The 23549-nt window shown below is 32.2% G+C and overlaps 1 protein-coding gene across 1 annotated transcript in view; it reads left to right on the top strand.

The window, feature by feature from the left end:
* The window catches only part of LOC113393548 (cardioacceleratory peptide receptor-like), a 47306-nt gene extending 37359 nt beyond the window's left edge, over positions 1-9947 (top strand). Inside the window, exons 8-10 of the mRNA XM_026630500.2 lie at positions 488-668; positions 5524-5653; positions 9761-9947. Of these exons, the coding sequence (XP_026486285.2) occupies positions 488-668; positions 5524-5653; positions 9761-9916 (467 nt within the window). The 3' untranslated portion in view covers positions 9917-9947. The remainder of the gene's footprint in view (positions 1-487; positions 669-5523; positions 5654-9760) is intronic.
* The last annotated feature ends 13602 nt before the right edge of the window (positions 9948-23549 follow it).

Raw genomic sequence — 23549 nt, forward strand, 5'->3', positions numbered from 1 at the left:
AGTGAGTGTAACTACAGGCACAAGGGACATAGCATCTTAGTTTTCAAGGTTGATGGCGCATTGGCGGTGTGAGGAATGGTTAATTTTTCTTATAGCGCCATTGTCTGTGGGCGGTGGTAACCAATCAAGTGGCCTATTTGCTCGTCCGCCTATCTATATCATAAAAATAAAAAAAAGAGTTCAAGCCTAGAACCAATGGCTTTACGCACTTTCCGAGGCATGGGAGTGCATACACTGTCAACTTCCAGACTCCGGGCTGTTGAGAAATTTTCGACAAAAAAACACAATATTTTTTTATGGGCACGATCTGAAGTTTGACCTTAGAATCTCGGGATCTTTTGGCCATACACCTAGCAACTAGACCAACGAGACAGTCAAAGGGTATAGACCATACAAAGAGTCTTATTCTATGTCTTTTACAATTAAAAAGTAATTATTCGTATATTAATGTAAAATTAAATTGGATTTAATGTATATTTCTTTTCAGTTTTTGTCCTCTGCTGGTCGCCGTACATGATCTTTGACCTCCTCCAAGTATACGGCTACGTTCCCGACACACAAGTCAATATAGCCATCGCTTCACTCATCCAGAGCCTCGCACCACTAAACTCGGCAGCGAACCCTGTTATTTACTTCATCTTTTCTAACAGGATATTTATTAGTCTCCGGTAAGTAAGAATTTAAAGTTTTAAAGCCAGTCAATGTCCCACAAGTGGACAAAGATCTCTTCTCATCTTAAGGTGACAATTTGAATATTATTTTACAACAGTATGAGTTGTTATGAAATATCATAATAACTTAATAAGATTTTTAATTCAAACTTTTCGTTATCAATTTGCAATCCATAAATTAAGATAGTGATGCTGTCGGCAATAAAATGCAGGCATATTAAAATAACATAGCATTAAAAAATCATGGACATCTGTGAAGAAATAATAATACGTAAAAAAAAAGAAGATTTGTTTTAATCGAACACTTAAAAATCCTCAAACAAATTTTCAATTCTGCTTAAGAGTAATTTTAATAACACGGACAGCACGTCTATTCAAATATAATAATTATTACAAAAAAATATATCATAATATAAAGTTTCATGTGACATAAAGTCATGATCATCGATTAAGATTGTCATCTAATCTCCACTGAACCAAATTATATATGGTAAGAATGAAATGAATTCTAAATAGAAATAAAGACTGTACTAATGAAAATGCTTGAGCAGATTTCAAGCCGTCGGTTAAAATGTACATCTTGTAACCGAGCCATCTCGGCTCTCAGTCTCCGTTCCATTCATAAATGATTTAAATATGACGAATTGGCCGTAAAAGGTTGCCTTTTCGGAAAATAAGTGGTACTAGGCTTAGCATTTCGGGTTTCCTATCAGACCGGGAGCTTTCGGCTCGCGTCTCACGATACCGCAATTAGATACAATAAAATATTATTGTCGCATTTAAATAAATTATGGTTTCGGTAAAATTTTTTTAGTGGTTTCCGATATTTCGTGTTAAAAGCCAAAAATGTGATCGACCGAGGAGCTTGTGATATGTATGCAATGATATGTAGTTATCCTATGATAACGGATAAATAAGAAATTCTTGTGAATGTGTAATTTGATATTGGTTTTCTATAAATTAAAAATAAATTAAACAAATTATACAAAATTGCTTATAAAAAATCCCGTATTGGAGCAGCGTGTAAGAAGCTCCAAAATTTCTTAATAGGAGAGGAGACCCTAGCCCAGCAGTTGGACATTTACCCTAACGAGGAAGCAGTTTCTGTTCTGTTTCTGTTTTTTCCAAATTATTTTTTTGTCCACTTTGCTGTTAAAATACTTAAACCTTGGAGTATTCGTGCAAAAAGCTTCATCAAAAATATAACACCTCGCCTTATTGCCTCTACTGGTGTCAGAAGGGCCGGTTTGTTTTTAGGATCGGAATTTCGATTCAACGGGGAAATGCTTGCCACCATTCCACGCGGTCATGATTTACATAGTAATAGTTACTATTCACATTTGTATATATATAAGGACTTAATAGATAGAATTAATAATTCTTATGTAAATAAAAATTATGTTTCATTAAAAACTTTGTTCTTTATTAAATATCTGCGGTTATTATAAATTTATACTCATTGATAAATTAAATTAATATGTTCAAAAAACACATATAAACATTTAATTGCTTATTTAACGAAGACCGAGAGACGAATATGCTTATATATGATAAAATAAACGCTGATTTTACTTGGAATCGCTGATTTCCATACAGTTCATTTAGATTCAATTAACTCTAAATAGATGGTAATTTTATGATTATAATCAATTTAGTCCTATAACATGACGATTCACAAGTGCTTATAAAGAATCTAATTGAACTCGGTAGTAGGACCTTATGCAAGCTCGTCTTGGCGGATAATCAACAATACTTTATTTTTGTGGTCCAGTTTAAAGAGTACGTGAGCCAGTGTAACTACATGCACAAGGCACATCTTAGTTCCCAAGGTTGGCATTGGTTTTTTAAGGAATGGTTAATATTTGTTACGGTACCAATGTCTATGAGCGATGGGAATCACTTATCATCAGGTGGATCATTTGTCCGAACTATATCATAAAAATAATATATTTTAAGTATTCCTGTAATACCATAACAGGGAGATCAAAAGTTTAGTTATAAATTAATATGCCGTTTACACTAAGACTTATACGAAGTTATTTAAAAAATTAATATCCATTATTTGTATTTAAAATTGAGCTATATAATAAGAACTCAACTCACATTAATATTAAAGATAACAACAACTATTAATTTCAGTCGCTTATTTACCCAACAAATCATCTTCCATTACAAGGCATTAATATACACAGATTTAGACGCGGCTGGATACCATAACCCATCTGACAAAGTATACGAAGCATTATCACGAAGTACTTTAACTTTTATTTGCCGTTATGAACATTAAAATATATTCTAGCGTAATAAATCAATTCAATTTGAGGTATTACCTACCATTGGTAAGAAATTTTGTTGCTCAAATTGCAGAGATTATTTTTAAAACCATTTTTTTTATGGTATCGGTTGGCGGACGAGCATATTGGCCACTTTATGGTAAGTGGTGATCACCGCCCATAGACATTGACGCTGTAACTAATAATAACCATTCCTTACATTACAGCAATGCGCCACCAACATTGGGAGCTATGTTGTTATGTATCTTGTGCCTGTAGTTACACTGGCTCACTCACCCTTCATACCGGAATACAATAATACTGAGTACTTTTGTTTGGCGGTAGTATGTCTGATGAGTGGATGGTACCTACCCAGAGGGGCTTGCACAAAGCCCTGCCACCAAGTAAACTTTAGTTTATATTCAAGTAATTGTGGAGTTGTAAACTGTATAAACTATTCTAGGGTTTGATGGTCGCCAGAGTCTGTTTCACCTCCTGTACCGTCAATTCTGTTTCCAGTAACGGTCTCGCAGGTGAGGCGGCTTTGGGCTTGGCGTCTCTAAGGGAACGAATTTCGGAAGACATGACGTCCAGTTTTTCGGACATCATTTGTAGTTTTTCAGTATTGTTCTGCGCTGGTTTTTGTTATTATAAGCTGTCTCAGAGTTTTTTAAACTTTGTTCTCAGAGTTGTCAAGTATGTTTTGGGTGACGTCATCGTAGGTATAAAGGAGACTCTCGGTTTTCACGCGAATGAACATGCGGTATCCAGTCAACTCCTAAACTATGGCTATACATCTTGTAGGGTTTCTCATAATTACAATACTTCCCCGCCTAAGCCACTCTAAAGTTTCGCCTCTGTTTGTTGATATTGAAAATGATTTACGAGTACTGCAGAGTGTTTAAATGTAAACAAAATCGCGTCTCTCTTAATTAGAATAATAACATTTGAAGATATTGAAATTATTCCGTGGCCTAATGCTAAAAGCGGTTACATTTGATAGTATAGAATAATGAACGGGTGTTAGTTCTATTAAATAACTATAGGCCGGCAACGCACCTGCAAGGCCCCCGGTGTTGCAGATGTCCATGGGCGGTGGTAATCACTTTCCATCAGATTAGCCTCCTGCTCGTTTACCCCCCTCCCCCCCACGCTATAAAATAAAAAAAAAAACGCCGACAGGCACATATTGGCGTATATTTTTGGTATTAGTAATGCCTGTTATAGCTTCTAAGGTATATCATTGAAAATCAGGAATAATCAGTTATGGAAACCAACTTGGAAGCTGAAAGGTACACTTATTTGGGACACGATTGCATTCATTGGTTCTTAAATCTATTTTTATTTTCTTTATTGCTGTTTTTCGTTTAGATTAAGTAATGTTTACTTTCTTAAGTTTTGTCAAGTTTTTTTCAATTGTAAAATATTCTTGTCCGAAATAAACTTTTTCCTAGCGTTATTCTTATGTTGAACTGATACCGTTTAGGGAAATATCTTTTTATTAAATTTTAAATTGAAATTTTACTCAAAAAATTACTTCGGCCCTCTCAGCACCGGGCCACAGAATTATTGTTATTATGATTTCTACTCAACTTGGAACAGTCAACTAAGTAAACAAGGTCTTTACAATGTCTTTTCATAATAAAAAAAAAATAGTCTTTATTTCAATAAAATACATAACAGTAGATATACACACATTCATTAATTATTTTATTAATACTTGATTAATACAGTTAAAATAATCATTTTTTCCCCTCGTTTTATTAAAACATTTAAATCTACAGACAATAATTATGTTCTGATTTGATATTTCCGATTTCGTATTCTTACCGAAAAAATAGAGCCAAACCATCTCAACCGTACATGTCGTAAAACCTGACTGAGACATTGTTAATACGGTGCGCATTTATCGCCTCAACAACTAGTATGGTGGCGGAAACGAACCCACCAGGCAGAGCATTCCCAAGGGGGATTTGCGTCAAGCACGTAGGCCGTAAAAGTCAGCCAAATTATCTGTCTGGCAACGTTATAAAACTCACTTTTCGTCGACCCCAAATAAATGAGTTAGGGGCAAGCGAGAGATGATGATTTCGAATCCGATGAACAACGTCATATGTTTAAATCTGTTTTATTAAACAAAAATGCAATTTATATACTCAATATACAAAACTGTGTACGTACTCAATGTACATTGCATTTTTGTTTTATTAAAATTATTGTAAGACCAAAGAGTATTAAACTAAATAAAATAGAATGATTTTTTTTATTATTTAAACTCGGAATGTACTCACTTGATCGTAAGTACTCGCTGCGATTATATGACGCTGTTGATGTCTTTGCATCACTTACTAAAGAAAATAGAATTTTAAGCCTTGTCTGTATTAACAGTAGCTCACCTAACGTTCAAACTAGAACATAGCAATTCAAAGTATTGCCCTTTAGGGATAGAATAATTAATTAAATAAGAATAATAAATTGATACAAAAACAAGCTTCCATAGTTTTTACGTAATAATTTAAATGACGTAGTAATTAGTAACGTACATTCGGTTATATATTTTCGAAATTTATTTTATACAGCAACATTCCTCCGTACAAGTGGCTCTGGTGCTGGATGAAGACCGGAGACAGTTCTGCGAACGAGTCTAGAGCCCACACCGAACTGCTTACGTCATCACACCGACGCACCAGACATGAACTAACGATCAGAGTAAGTGACGATTTCATCAAAATTACTTCGGTATTTCAGCTGAATATTATTATAATTGAACCAATCATAATAATAACATACTAGCTGAACTTCGCGCGAAATATAAACTTTTACTTCTAGCTCACAAGCCGTTACACCCTATTTTACTCCCTCGAGCGATGAATTAATAAAGTAGCCTTTGTCCTTTTCCAGAACTTAAATTCCATACCAAATTTCATCTAAATTGCTTCAACGGCTTAAGCGTGAAGAGGCAACAGAACTATTTTCGCGTTTCTAAAGTTTTAGTATAGTTCATAACGCTATATAACTACGGGTATATCTGATTTTCTCATTGAATACTGTAATTTATATTTTGTATGATATTATAATATGTGTTTCTTTGAATTTCTTTAAGGAGTAAGTTATTTACTTTTATGTTACTTAGTTCTTTGATAATTATATTTATCTATTTAATTGCATTAATTGTTATTAATATTACATTAGTATATACCTATAATAAATAGACAATACAAGGGAATTTAATTTTACAAATTAAATAAGCATTATTGTTACGTAATCAATCGTAACAATAATACTCTTTTATGTTAAAATAAAAAAAAAAAATCTCTTCCTTTAAACAAAAATCCAATGTCTGGCCAAAAGTACATTCCTTATTCAAAATTAGCTTCCTCCGACCGTAATGGTATTTCCTACAGACTATATATTTGGTATAATGCCAAAATGAGACACGAAATTACAAACCTAAATGAATATTTACAACAAACCAAATTTTATATCAATGTTTTTATCATTATGTTAATTATTATACTGTTAGCACAAATAATAATGGCCCAAGTAACCCTTTATGAAATTACTTCGAAAGTCTCGTAACTTCAAGTTACTAACTTAATCTATACAAGCAATAATGTTGTTATTGTATTATTTACCAACGACAAATATTTTTTTAATATAGTTATGTTATGTAAATTTTGATTTTGTTTATTTATTAATTTCGACTACCGATATACACATTTTATAAATTACCGATTTAATTAATCTATAAAAAATGTATATAGTACTATTAAATAAATGCTGCAATTAAATAATGGTTTGTATTTTACACTCAAGATTAATATTTATTTTATGCCTAGTGTGGAATAGAAGTCTCTGATATATGATATTGATTGATATATTGATTGGTATAAGTAACTATGTACCAAATGATATGAGCTCGCGCGATATGATTGCTAGCCGTACACGAACTGATGAAATAATGTGAAAATGCTTATGCGTCGATACATAATACTGTACGCGCTGCCTGGCTCGTAAACATATTGATAATAATTATTTATAAAGTTTTCCTTTCGTAGATTGTATGATCTGTAGTCGTTTCTGAGTATCTATTACTAGTATTGTACATGCGAAACTCTGCCTGTTCAAGCTACAGCTTAAACAGCTAAAACGATTTAGAAAGAATGTGTCATGGAGATAGTTTGAATCCCGTGGAAGGACATTAGCTATGTTTTTAATTCACCCCTCGAAGGAGTAAAACGGTGGGTGACAGTTTGTATGATACGGGTAAAGATTTACAAAGTGATAAAATCTTTAAAAGGCTCGATTCTCGGCAAGAATCTGTTGTCTTGCTTCTCTTTTAAACATTTACCTTTAATTCATTTAAGAAGTTCATCCTACCTCGCTGTTCTACTGCCAGACGATAAATAAGTGACTTAAGTCCATTCGATATTGTAGCTCTCGCGATATTTTATTAGTTACCAGTGTGGAGTTATGAAACTTTTAATGTTTTTTTAACATTTTTCATTATTAACATCATCTTATTACAAAAGAACTTCCAAAGCGAAAAAGATCTAAAATAACATACATTACATTACATACATTATCAGCCCGTAAATTTCCAAGCTAAGGCGTCCTCTCCCTTTGAGGAGAAGGTTTGGAGCATATTCACGCTGCTCCAATGCGGGTTGGTGGAATACACATGTGGCAGAATTTCGTTGAAATTAGACACATGCAGGCTTCCTCACGATGTTTTCCTTCACCGCCGAGCACGAGATGAATTATAAACACAAATTAAGCACATGAATTCAGAGGTGCCTGTCTGGGTTTGAACCCGGAATCTTAACCTATGAGAGATTATTTATGAAATATTTTATAAAGTTAATTATGTGGCGTTCTAATCACTGGGCCATCTCGGCTCTAAAATTACATTAAGAATTATGTGTCAAATTAACATACGTTATTGTATAAATGACGACTAGTAATACCACCGTCTCCAAAAATATAAAAGGGTTTATTAAGCGTATTTTTTTCAAATCTTTTCGTTATTATTCAAAAAATCAATATTACAATTGAAATATTCGACTATAATCAACTTTGATATTCAATTGTGCCCTCTTTAGAACTCTTTATCAAAATATCTCTCTCTGTGACAAGTACGTTCGGTACTTGTCACGGAGAGGATCCCTTAACGTCACTGACAGACATGCTAAAACACTAAGAGCGTATTGAAATTTGTTGTATAGCGCGATGTCAGGCCATTAAGGTTAACAAAATTAATGTCTCTTTATCTAAATGTTTTGCTGTATTATAATTTTAATAATTTGCAAGCTAAAATATTCAATGAAGCATAGCTTAAAGCTTACAAAAGGTATTAAGATTTTTTTTATTTGATATGGGAAGGTAGGCTTGCTAATGTGCAACTAAATAATAAGTGGCTACCCATTGACACTGTAAGAAGTATAAACCACCCATTACATCGCCAATGCACCACCAACCTTGGGGATTCAATATCCCCTTATGCAATTACACTGGCTCACTCATCCTTCAAATGAAAGAATACTAAGTGTTGCTGTTTCGCTGTTAAATATTTGATGGCTGAGTGGTACTTGATGGTAAAACTTATTTGCCTCTGTGGACTGGTGACTATCTGTGAGACTTCAAATCTCGAGGTCTTTGGTTCGAATCGTGGATTAGTCAGTTAATAATAATTTATGCTTACAATTTTAGAGCACACGCCCAAATCGCTCAATAGCAGCCTTGTAGTAGGAAGTTGACAATGTTACGTTATTTTTCCTCGTAAAGCATTTTAAGTCAGAGGCGGTTATTTAATCATCAGTCTAACATCGGACTGCAGAAGCAATCGGAATAGAAAGTACAACAGTGTATCAAACAATGGTTCTCTATTTTAATTGGAATCCTTGACATATCAAGATGCCTTCGAATCATTGGTGATATGATGGAATGATTGGTGATACTTTTCGCCGGCGGTTTTTCCGAACTGATACGACTTGGAAGCCTTCAAGAAAAGAACGTACACATTTCTTAAAGACTGCCAGCCTGCAAGCCCCCCGGTGTTGCAGATGTCAATGGGCGGTGGTAGTCATTTTTCATCAGGTGAGCCTCCTAAAGGTTTATGACAAAAATAAAAAAATAAAAATAAATATGGAGTGGTTTTCTTACAGCGCCAATGTTTGGACGGCGTGCGTGTGTACTACTTACCATTAGGCGGCTGCAATAACTTGTCCACATTCTTTAAATAAAATTCACATTATACATTAAAGCCTTACCAAACCAGTCAATTTTCATCACAGTCGGTCAGTATGTTACGTTAACCATAACACAGGAAGATCGGAAAGTTCTATCATCTACCTTAATAAGATTGATTATTGAAAATAAAGTTAATCTGAAGCCATGTATCCATTAAGGTTTACGGCAAAATTCGTTATATACTTTCGGTAATCTTGTCCCAACTAATCCTTATTAGTATAGGGACTCAACTATAGATTTTTTGGAATGAAGTTCTTTTCCGCGGCTTATTAAAGAGCGAACTAGCAGACATCGACATCAATCGACATTGTTAGCGCTACGCCTCCTCTAGGCGATAATTGTCGGTCATTTTTCTTACTCTAGGTGTCTTTCTATTGCATACAATTTAATATAACATTATTATGGAATTATTTTTTGTTATTGAATGGGATTTTTAATAACAATTTTATTTCTTGGTCGTTTAATTAATCTCACACGTTGTTATTTTTTTTCATTTAATTATTGTAACCGTGTGTCCAATGACACCTCTCTTTTTTTTTAATTTTGTATACCTTTTGTGTATCGCAGATCAAGGATGACAGCATTAAGAATCCAAAGCAGCGTCTACACCAGTGCAACAGTAATTCCCGTAAAGTAAGACTTCACCTCCCGGAGACCCAACTTCAAATGAACAATAACTGTCATTCCCAGGCACCAAGACGGCCAGCTGACACATTTTTGTAAATCAGGTATACAAAATTTAATCCTAGATGAATACTCTTTATTTTATATTATTAATTAATGTATATTTACATATATTGGAATGTCTCTAATAACAGATCTATATTAATAAAGTTTTTGATAATCGAAATACCTAATACTTTTAACTACAGTAGATCTAGTCTGTAAGACCAAACCCGAAACTAATGATATTGTAATAACATAAAGTGGTAAGCGACATTATAATATTCACAATAAAGGATCGCCGCAGTTAGTCGCTTTCCAACAGTTTACGAGGCATATACGAGATGAATTCATACAGAAGAGCCATGCAACGAATTACCTACCGAATAATATCAACGACATGTTGGTGTAGTTTAAATTCACGTTAAGTCAGTGACACTTCGATAAGACACGGGGATGATTATGATGACTAATTGTAATCTGTGGGCTTTGACAAATTTAATTGTCGAAACTTTTAATGTATATTTTTTTATTCTGCGATATGGTGATAATCGAAGACAAACGAATAACTTGGTTGTAAACGTCAAAGTCATCTGTCAAAATTGACATTTGACAACTGACAGGATTTTTTATACATACCAGTCGAAGGACTGTGAAAGAATGTCGATCGGTTTGATGACTTATAGACTGAGAGCCAGTGATCAGCAGACTTACGGTATAGTAGCAAACTCCGTATTACTGCCAGGTATACTGCTTCAACTGCTGTTGGGGAAATGGAAGTTCACTATTCCCATCGAGGGTTCCTTTAGGACAGCTAAGAAACTTTTATGTGGTCTGCCTGCACCTTAGAACCGACCTATGTGTTTGCTTTTGTAAATATATGTATATAATCACAATATAAACAATATACATAAATTGCAGCTATGCTGAAACACTAGTTTTTCCTAAATTAAGAGAGCGAGAATCAAAATAAGGCGCCTTCATAAGGACACCTAAGAAACTTTTATGTGGTCTGCCTGCACCTTAGAACTGACCTATGTATCTGCCTTTGTAAATATATATATATATAATAGTAAATATTATATATAAATATAGTCTTTGCTGAAATGACATAAATTTGTATCAAATTTAGGTACCTTTGAAATTATAAAAAATATAGTAGGAACCAGAGTAAGTGTCTGCCATTATTTTTTTCTATATTTTTTCTAATATATTTTAAGATATTAAAATGGCAGACATGCTGCGATCACGTTTTGAAAGTCATTTTTTAAGCTTTTCGACTCCTTGGCGTGCTCAAAGGAACCCTCGATGGGAATATTGAACCTCCATTTCCCCAACAGCAGGTGAAGCAGTGTACCTGGCAGTAATATGGAGTTTGTTACTATACCGTAAGTCTGCCGATCACTGGCTCTTAGACTATTAAAACAATTAGTTATCTACGTCATATTTTATTATACTCGTAAGGCAAAAGTACTAGTCCAGTTTTTTATTAAACGATTTAATTGGTACGTGTATTAATTAAAATTAAAATCTTTCTGATAATTATTACATAAATCTATTTTACGTAGTGTCTATGATGTTGTGACCATAAATTAAACTATATTTTGTCTTAGTTATGTAAGTTTCGAAATAAAAAAAATTTTAGACAGACATAATGAATATAAACATTTGTGTATACAATTTTATATGAAGTTAGGTAAAAACTATTATAAATCTGAGTGTTCATAGTGTACATAATTATACATTGGTGTATTTGTTCTAAATTTAATAAAACAACATAATATATTAATATAAATAACTTAGTAAACTGTAATTAAGATTACATTTCATTGATAAATTATTCAATAATCCAAGTGAAGTCATTTTTTAATCGAAATTTTGCGTATATTTGCTATTACTATGTAGTCGAAAATATTACAAACACGTCATCCACGTACGAACTGAGCTGACAAATAGCTCGATTGTGCCAAAATAATTGCTTATTCCCGAAACAATGAAGGCAGTATTATAGGCGAAGCTTAATAGGCGCTATTAAACTGACCACGAATTGACTTGTAACTAAAAATCAATACGTAACACAAATAATCAATTATTAAGTAATAGATCCTTTATGCAACGCCCTGATTGGACAATTATTGCAAACACTCAAAGATGTTCCGACAAGTGAAATACTGTCAGATATACGATGAGATATTTTATAAAGTTAATTGTGTGTGTGTGTGTGTGAACAATACTATAAATTGTATTATCCAAGAGTATAGTAAAAATATTTGGAATATATTTGTTTTAATATTATATAGTTTCTAATTTGATTTGTGTTTCTTCGCTTCTTCATAGCAAATATATTTGAAGTGGTTCATATTCATAAAAATATATATAATATGTTATGAATTATTTATACATAATATTCTGTTCAAAATTAGTTTCATATAAAATTAAGAAGCATACATTTACATTAGGAAATAAAATAAATAACAATACAGGGAGTTATAAAAATAAGGATAAAAAATCAAGTATTTTATTTTATTTAATTTTATTTCTAGTTTTTAATATTTTAATTATTATTGTGTCTAGTTTTTAATAACAACGTGTACTTCGGTAAAATTATTTATTATCATTGAGCAAACTTAATTTCCGTTGACTTTTATGTAAACAAATATTCTATTATAAATTATAATTAAATATTAGTTGTTTTATTTGATATTTAAGTATATTAAATATGTTATTTATATTATGTTAATTCAAATTATAATGATAATTGCATAAAAAACCCAATTGTACATAATTATTTTTTAAAGATTAAGACTTACTGACAAACGTTGTAGAGCGGCTGAATAGTTACATTGATTATCTCTTTCTAACATCAGTAATTTGACATTAGAACGAAGGAGACAAAAACAATGTATGAAACTGCCGCTATATAATGTTTATTAATGAGGAGTTAAATATTTTGTGTAAGAAAATATTAAACATTAAAATTGGAGTCAAACTCTATTCAACTTAAGGTATTTTAAAGACCTAATGTATGCATTTCTACATAATAAATTAATTACCATACAAAATATCAAAAAAACAATGTTTTACATTGTTGTAGATATTACAAATGGTGGGTGTATTAATGTCATGTCAATCACCAGTGGATGGCAGCGTATTGGCATGCCAATTACCACTTACCATCAATCTGTCCTGTACGTCTGTCTCGTTAAATATAAATATTATGTCGTAAATGTTGAATTTATTAAGTAACTTCGTTTGTAGTAGCAAGTTTATTTTATACTATTAATACATAAGTAAATAAATGTATACAATTAAATGTGGGGTTTTATTGTATAAAATAAATACAAAATGTATCTGTAACGCGTCCCACGCCTGGGCAAAACCCTCTCATGATCAGACAAAGATAGTGGACTTACGTAACCCCACAGTTCAAGTATGCAAGAATATATATTATAATTATGTATGTACTATGAATAGCCGAGATGGCCTAGTGGTTAGAACGCGTGCATCTTAACCTATGATTGCGGGTTAAACCCAGGCAAGCACCACTGAATTTTAATGTGCTTAATTTGTGTTTATTATTCATCTCGTGCTCGGCGGTGAAGGAAAATATCGTGAGGTAACCTGCATGTGTCTAATTTCAAAGAAATTCTGCCACATATTTGTCCATGCTGTTACTGTGTGTGTGATGTAGTATCATGTCATCTGATTCACGCAGGTTTTCTCTAAATGAAGAACAGCAATACCGAGTATTTTCGTGGTCACCCCTACCCATAGACATTGGTGCCGTAAGATATTAACATTCCATTCCTTGTACGCCAATGCACCACCAGCCTAGGAACTGAGATGTTAAATTCCTTGTAACTGTTAAACTGATTCGCTCACTCTTTAAACCTCACAACAGTATTGTTGCTTGGCGGTAGAATATATAAGATGATGGTACCTATCCAGATAAGCTAGGACTAAGCTCTATCAATATTTTTTTTGTATTATAGGTCATTGGTTTTATAGCGGTCACCACCGCCCATAGACAATGGCGCTGTAAGAAATATTAATCATTACTTACATCGCCAATGCGCCGCCAACCTTAGGAAATAACATATCATGTCCCTTAAAACCAGAACACAACAATACTGAGTACTGCTGTTTGGCGGTAGAATATCTGATGAATGGGTGGTTACCCCAGACGGGCTTGCACAAAGCCCTACCACCAAGAATCCATATCTTTGTTTATCTAAATACAAGCTTATAGCAAGTTAATATTTAGGCGTAAGTCCTATTCAACTGAATAACCTCAAATCGATTAAGGACACTAATCGTATTAAGCCCCAAGCGGAACTGCATTGGAGCGGATCGAATACAATTTCATTAACTAATAAACTACTAACAGAGATTACTAACGTATGAAAATTAATATTCGGTGAATTGGGATTTGAGAAACTTCAATCTTGGATACATAAATACAGTAACAAAATTGATAGTAATAGAAAAAATGATTAAATCTTTTTTTTTTTGCATGTGGGCACTAATCTGCTTTAGATAAGCACGGTGGGTTAATCTATGTATTTATATTAGCGTTTAATGAACAGTTACAAGTTCAACAGATTGTATAAGAAATAATCTCTACAAAATTAAAATTATCTATATCATTCTTAAAAGTAATTCATGTTAGGAAGATAACACAACAAAACATGATTAAACTCGTATAGCCTATTCTATGGCGGAAGTAGTAGAGATGAAAAAAAAAACCTTATATTGAAATTTACATGTGACTTTTTAAGATTTTAAATTAATATGGTTATTTTTATTTCTAACAGTATTTAAAACGGGATATTTACCATGTTTTTTATTTTTATTTGGTGGAACTCGATATTTCGACATTATCTACGAGACTCAGTCTCGTGAACAAGACATTCGTTTTAAATACCGTTAGTTATATGTGACTTCCTAATCGCTTTGATATATAATTCAATAAAGACAATTGTTAATTATTTATTTTTATTTATAACTAGTTGTCCTGGCGACAACTAGTTATTAGTTATAATAATAACTTTTGACTGTGCAATTTTTTTGAACCGTCATACTAGTTTCATTTTAGATCTTAACCAATGATTTTATGTCAATACAAGGTCAAAGTTATTTATCTTTACTGTTCCTGCCATTGAAATAGACTATTGGGGTATAAAGGCTAGCTGTATTATTGCTAGAAGCAATGATCACAAACAAAACTTATAAGGAGATAATTTTGGTAAATTATTATGTTTAATGACCTAATCGATATTAGGATACATCTGGTGAGTGTGTCTATGAGTTAAATAGCTGATAATCTGATTTGATTAATTATCTTTGCGTTCGATAGTTCGTTTATTGAGGAAGGCTATAAATCTTAGACAATTCGAAGGATTGGCGCTGTTAACATAATCTTTAATGAATAAGATAAACTTTTTGTAACCCAAGTTAAGCCGATGACTGTTTTTCGTAATAAACAATTTGGTAATCTAATTAGTATAATTTTAAAATAACTAAATGATATACATCGCACAGCCTAGACCGATGGGTCTAACTGGATAACTTTTTACACTGGAATTATTTATAGAATTTAGGTGAGTACTAAGAAAGGAACGGTCTTCTAAGAGGTTTAAATGGGATATGAAAGTTTATATCGAATTTCTTTATTATGTAATAAATGTTAAAATCGGTGTTGAAAAGGGCGGGTGTTTAAGCCGTTTTAAAAATTCATTAATTCCGAATGGTGAAACTTAGGATGATACTTTTGTATAGAAGTAAAAGACGGAAAAGTATGTTTAAATATTAACCCCTTGTGTAAAATTTTGATTTTGAGTTAATTCGTCATTAAATTAACAATTTTAGCCGTAAATTATTTTATGTAAAATTCCTTTTAAGTTATAATATGTACCTTAATAAGAGTTTATCACTTATCTGGACACAAAATGAGGTATTATTGAAATCTTTTTTGATTATTTGCAGACAATTTTTGTTAGCACGATTTCACAGAATATGTGCCGTAAGCAAAGTAAAATAAGAACATGGGCATAACTTAAGGTTACTATAAACCACTAACATTAAAAAAACACTGTTGTAAAATTTCATAAATTAAGAAAAGAAACTTTTGACGTCAGACCATTGAGCCCATAGAAACGAATTATGACTTTGCATTGATATAAGAACTTGTGACATTTTTCAAATTCAACCGTTCTTACGAAAAAAGAAAGCTAATCGAATGAAACAAGAGGAATAAGCGGATCCCTACAATACCTTATCGTTCCCTTCGTGAAGAAGTGACCGATGTATCGGACCATTTAACGGGAACGCGATTGAATGCCCGCCCAGAACAGTTTCCCTTGATGTGACGACTGTGGTCCGATTGGGTTTTAGATTGGAACTAGGTGATTTGAGGAGAAGCTAAATTATCGAATGAGTACCTACGTCTTGTATATTTCTCTGCGGAAAGAAATTAGTTTGGCTTTTTTATTCTTTTTCTTTTTTTTTTTTGTAGCGCTAAAACTTCGTTTACGATACAGTCCGACACAATTTTAATGTAGCGTCTACAAATAAAAAAAAAAAAACAAACAATTCTAAATCAATCAACGTGAATTTGGCGAATGCATTTGGTTATATGACATTACAAATTATAACGTTTGAGTAAAGATCATTTTAGCATAAGAAATAAATTAGAGATTGATGATTTTGAAGATGCAGTTAATACGGATGTGATCAGTTTTACGAATTTTGCCGATGCTACATCTACGTTGTGACGTACTATACTAATAAAATATACGTTATTCATATATTTTATACATAGATATTTTTAATTTATTAATCTATTATATTTACTGCACAAAAGTTATATTGACATTATACTGAAATATTATATTTATATATTATATAGATGTGAAATTCAATCTGACATTTAATTTAATTTAATTTAATTTAATTTAATTTCATTTCATTTCATTTCATTTCATTTCATTTCATTTCATTTCATTTCATTTCATTTCATTTCATTTTATTTCATTTCATTTCAAAGTAGAGCGTTTATTTATAAATCCATGCTGATTGTTATTTACAATTTTTATCGTGATTATCTATTATTATACGTCTATAATTTCTGCATCAAAAATATCATCTTTAAGCCAGGTCTCAGTCAAAATATAATACAAAAATAATTATTTAAAATTTGTTGACGAATTTTATTTGTGCTTGATCTCAATCCTCTAACCAAATTAAATTATATAATGTAAAATATAAATTACACTTAATTAAATTCGTTAATTTTTTCGAGAAATACGGGCTTCGCGTCTGAAACACGTCTTGAACTAAAATATTAACTAATTTCAAGTTAACAACTAATTTTAAGTAACGTTTCAAGTAGTAGTAAAATCACAGATGCACTAATTTATATAAATTATTTTAAGAGGTGAATCAGTGATAAGAAAACGGATATCTTCACTGAAGATTTAGAATTCAAACCCAGACAAGCCACGCTGAATATTCGTGTACATTATTAATATTTATAAAAACATTCGCGTAAAAATATCGTTGAGAAATCAGAAGACTTACAGACTTTTACTAAATATTTTTCTTCGTCAATATAACAAATTTTAAGCATTGTACATTGTATGATCAAAGATTTATTGACGATAAAATAAAGTTAATAAAAAGGATCTATAAATTTTTACTAAAGACCGAATTCCAGTCCTTTAATGCCTATCGCACAAGGCAATAACGCATAATATACTAGACATTTACATATAATTAAAAAGGCTATAAAGAATTTGTATGTGACTATTTAGAATAACTATGAATACATTTGTGTACTCACGATGAAATACGAGTTGAAAATCTCCTTTAGCACAGCAGCTGACATTTATTGCTTGAAAGAGATTGATTGGGAAAAACATTTGGAAAGTTCTCAGACAAATAAAATATCACGTCCATTCAAAAGGAATATTTCAATGACCAAAGTAAAAAAAAACATTGTTATATTTGTTAGCTAGAATTTATTGTTTGCGATAAATTTATGAATAATCCGAATCATGATATTTTATACGACAAATCATTTGGATCGCTTCGGTTCTTTTATAGACCGGTCAAAATAAAACATTTCAATTAACAATAAAATTATTTGCAGTAAAAAAATCGAATCAAATTAATAAATTTTTTTGCTTAAAAATAACATTAAAGGTCAAGGGTCAAATGTATTTTTTCTGCTTTTTCTCGTACTCGGTAAGTGTTATCACAAAAATAAGATCAACACACACAGAAAGTTGTAGATCTTGCGATTGTCTTCAAAAATTGTTTCTAAACTTTATTCCTAAAAATAATGATTTCTGAGACATCATTTGGAACATTGAAAACAATAACATGCACGCCTGCATATGTCCGATAATGTATATATTTTGTGGGGCATTATATACAAAATGTCCGGTAAGTAGATAAACAGTCATGTACATACAGAGGCATTTGAGGCACTAAAAATGTTCAAACTAATCTTGGAAATATACCGCTTTCAGAAAATTACAAAAATTGCTTCCGAAACATTCACATTATTTGGTACTTCTATTGACTGAGGAAAAATTAATGTTTAGTTTTAAATATGTCTTTAAAAAAAACGATATTTTTAATATTTATTTCTGGGCTTTTAAATGTCTATTCTATTATATATTAAAAATATAATGTTAAATGACTATTTAATAAAGAACATAAAATACATGTTTTAAAAATAGTTAGCCACTCAGGTTAGTCTACACTTTTTTTGCAACCAGAGATGCTGAGGCTCATTGGTGCTCGAACAGGCTTGAATCTTTTATTACCTATAAATCTTCCTATTATTTCGGAACGCAAAAAAAAACTTTGCACATAAAGAAATTAAGTTCATCCTTGCCACCCATTATAGTAAAATTTAAGGGTCCAAAAAATAATAATGACCAGATGTCAGAAAACTCGACAAAATACATGCTCGAAAGAAATTCAACGAATATATATTTCTTTACGCAACAATAACTCAAAATGGGATAAACCTTCGATGATTGCAAATATTTTTCTCTAACAGTAAGTCAATAAAATGCTAATTTCTAAGGTAGATAACCTGTATGAATAAAGATGGTGCTTATAGAGTATGTTTGAATTATTCAATACATTGCATGAGTACCGGGCACGTTTATTGCGTTATCACTTTATTGAAGCCTGTGAATTTCCCACAGCTGGGCTAAGGCTTCTCTTTTTAAGGAGAAAGTTTAGAGCTTATTCACCACGTTGTTCCAATGTAAGTCAAAGACATGTGGAAGATTTTCAACCGAGAAATGAAGGTTTCGTAATTAAATTTTCATTCACGTCCAAGCTGGAGAAGAGAAAAAATCTGTGGTGCTCGGCATTAAATCCGCGATATTCGGTTGAGATTCACGTATTATATCCACTTGGTAATCTTTATTTGGAAAGTCATTTTTAAATAACTATAATTTTCTGAGTATAAATTATGTAAAAAATGAATATGCTGAAGTATATTTGAACGAAAAAAAAGACTAATTTAAAACAGCAATATAAAGTTCGGATCTTATTAGTATAAGTATCACGCTAGACTAGTTGTAGAATAATTGAATTATTTTTAATTAAATTAATATTTATTTAAATAATAATTATTTCCATTATAATATAATTATACACAAATTAAAATTAAAAACTGCACAAATCATGACCGGAATGGAATGGTGACAAGGATGCTAGTAGCATTTGCCCGTTGAATCGATATTCCGATCCTCTAGGCAAAAAATAAACCAACCCTTCTGTCACCAGTGGAGGCAATAAGGGGTTACACTTTTAATAAAGGTTTTAGCACTATTAATCCGAGATCCAAGCTGTCCGATATGAAGGAAGAGTGAAGGTGTGAAGTGTAACTACAGGGACAAGAGACATAACATCTCAGTTTCTAAGGTTGGAGGCGCATTGGTGATGTTAGGAATGGTGAATATTTCTTACAGTGCCAATATCTATGGGGGGTGGTACCAATTAACATCAGGTGATCAATTTGATGATTATGGTAAGCAGATGCCTACCTTAATCATAAAAAAGACGATTGAAAATTTCTTGTAAGGGCTTACTTGATTTCATTCGTTTTGATTAGTTAGTTATCCTACCGACAAATACTCGTACCAATACTTTCTACTGTGTTATTCTGGATTGAATGAGTAAGTCAGTATAATTGAAAGATTCAAGGGTATTATTCAGAATTAAATTATATAAACATTTTTTTTATTCTAGTTATCAATTCTACCAATACTTTTAACATAGCCTCGCTCTTCCATAAGGCTTTAATTTAGAATATACAAATTGAGAAATTAATGTTAAGTAGCCGAAGGTTGTTTGTGGGAGATCGCTTTCTTAGCGATTAGACCACCTTTGTAAATCGTCATTTGCGTCTGTTTTTCATAATTATAATTAAACTTGTTTTACAATAAAGTATATATGGATTTGATGTATTAAGAAATAAACATTATGCCGAGATGGCTCAATGGTGCACGTGAATCCTAACGTTATATTGGTACAATGAGAACCACTATATTTTCATGTGCTTAATTTGTGTTTATAATTCATCTCGGCTGTGAAGGAAAACAATTTGAGAGTTGATAAATAAATTAAATGATTAAAATCTACCACATATGTATGTATCAATACATTTCAAAGAATTATAAACACAAATTAAGTGGTGCTTGTCTGGATTTGAACCCGAAATCATCGATTAAGATGTACGTGTTCTAACCACTGGGCCATCTCGGCTCAATCGAATAGGACCAACAAATCTGATTAATACAAGGTATTCAGACACAAAAATATATTGTTAGAAGTTAATTTATTTCATAAGTCTCCATACATATAAATTACTTTCTTTGGATCAGTTTCATTATCTCTCACTTGTTTTGATGGGAAATCAGGTGGAATAATTCAGCACTTTAGATAGGTAGTGAGTTATCACAATTGGATATATCAACTGATGCCCGCTAAGACTCCATATATACGAGTACCTATACTCAAAATCAAAATAAAAATACTCCTTATTCAACTAGACTATTAGAAACTCTTTTGAAGTAATTTTGCATAATTGAACTAAACGTAAAGCTACCACTGGTTCGCAATGTAGAACCGAGAAGAACCGCCAAGGAACTCAGTAATAACTTGTCGGCGCATGGTCCGCCATCTTGTTTATTCATACTGGTTGGAAAAGAGTGTCAATGGGAGTTGAACGGTGCTGTAGAGAAGCGTCGCGTCGATGGTAGCGCGGCAGCCATCTTGGATCGACAGTTACATTCAAGATTTCCCGCGCACCACGTATGCGAGGAATCGCTAATTTCCAAGATTCTCTTTATTTTTTTGTTATCGCTTCAGTGATTTATGTGTGGTTGTGTATATGATTTATTAACGAATCGATATTGATGACTATTGTGAATATATCTGTGTAATTGATTTGTTTAATTAAAAACTTACTGAATTTGTGGATCATTCATATATAAAATCGTTTGAATATACGCCCATTTATCTTGAATAATCCTGATATTGCTAAATGTCTATAAACTCTTTTGCGATACTTAAGATACAAAGTTGTGTCAGTTAAATACATTTATATAATATATCCTGATTGAGGTAAAATATTGTTTGTTTAGATATAGGGAGTGATCTCCGGAGCAAATGATCAAATACCGATTTTTTGTTCTGGTAGATAATTCCTGAGTGCTATGTGTTAAGTTTATTTGATATATTTTATTAATTCATTAATTGTATTCACTGTGAAGTCATCAATAAATAAATTAAAAAAACGTTGTTTCTTGATATAATTTTTTATACCATCGTCTCATTTTTTTAAAACAATATCAATAGGGTATGCTTTGTGCGAATTATCTTCCTCGAACGGGTTATTGGTCTTCGTGCAATTCTGGAATCTAGGCCGGTCTGGGAGGTATTCGGTTCGCTTACGATCTAAGAAGTGCAAATTCCCGGATATCAACAAATATTTAATTAAGTATACAGTTATCTTAAATATTATATGTAGTAATATGTTTTTAGCAAAAAGAAAAGCATGTGAGAGAATGGTACTCACCCAGATGGTTCTGGAAAAATCATCACCTCTAAATATTATTAACATGAAATCCTAAGGGTATACATTTTATTTGTAAAATAGATGTGCGCGATTGAATTTTAGTTATTTGGAGATTGCAGCGTGACTTTATTTTTATTTTATATATGATTCTAAAATAAAAGTAAAGCCTAAGTTACTCTTCATCACATCAGCTATCTGCCAGTGAAAGTCCCGTCAAGATTGGTCCAGCCGTTCCAGAGATTAGTCGGAACAAACAGACAGACAGACAAAAATTGTAAAAAAAAATGGTATATGTAGAGCCGAGATGGCCCAGTGGTTAGAACGCGTGCATCTTAACCGATGATTTCGGGTTCAAACCCAGGCAGGCACCACTGAATTTACATGTGCTTAATTTGTTTATAATTCATCTCGTGCTCGGCGGTGAAGGAAAACATCGTGAGGAAACCTGCATGTGTCTAATTTCAACGAAATTCTGCCACATGTGTATTCCACCAACCCGCATTGGAGCAGCGTGGTGGAATATGCTCCATACCTTCTCCTCAACGGGAGAGGAGGCCTTAGCCCAGCAGTGGGAAATTTACAGGCAGATTATTTTTTATTATGTATATGTACTGTGTATACATACATATGCATTTAGTAAAAAGCGGTTATTTTAGTATTAAAACTGGAATATTAACAGACAGTCCAGTTTTATTATATATATACATAGACAAAACGACTCGTACGCTTATACATTTACAATCACATAACACATCTAAACATTTACACAACATTTCACGCGCTATTCGACTGTCAACGGTCCGCGAAATAACGACCGAAAACAACCCGCTATTGCGTGCACTTTTTATTCAAAATCGAGACCGTATCCTTTTATGGAGGACAATATTGTTTTTCGGAAACTAGTCCATCTAAGCCATTGAATTTAACGATTATTCAAACATCAAAACAAGCTATGTATACATATTACGACGAATAGATTATTTATATACTATACTATATATGTGCAAACATCAGATATTCTTCCGCTTAACAATAGTATTATTGTGTTCGGTTTGAAGGATGGTGAGCCGAAGAACTATTAAAGGGAGATAACATCTCGAGCATCCCGAGCATTATGGCGCTAAAATATCTCACAGAGCCTATGGGTGGTTCTGTACCAATGACCATTGAGACGCCATTTCGGCTGACTGACCTATTTTAAATAAAATAAAAAAGTAAATCAATATCAAGTTCGGTATATTTGTCTATCTTTTATTTTAGTTGTTTTTATAAAGCGTGCGTATTAAATGGACGCATAGTATTTAAAGCGTACAATGCAAATCATAGCCGCCATGTTGGATTTAACAACACAATTTATGACATGTCAAACGAAGACAAATCAAACTTCATCTCATTTGTTATATGATATTAGCTTAGAAGCGGAACGTGAACGTACATATGTAAACTATTTAATTATGAACAATAAATAATCTATAACAAAGTATTATGTATTTATTTTAAAATTAATATAACTTACGAATGTTATCAAGTATGGAGACCGACGAAAGGGCCGTCCTTCAAAGCGTCGCCCATAAATCTATGTAAATT

Source organism: Vanessa tameamea, chromosome 6, assembly GCF_037043105.1.
Source record: "Vanessa tameamea isolate UH-Manoa-2023 chromosome 6, ilVanTame1 primary haplotype, whole genome shotgun sequence".
Lineage (NCBI taxonomy): Eukaryota > Metazoa > Arthropoda > Insecta > Lepidoptera > Nymphalidae > Vanessa > Vanessa tameamea.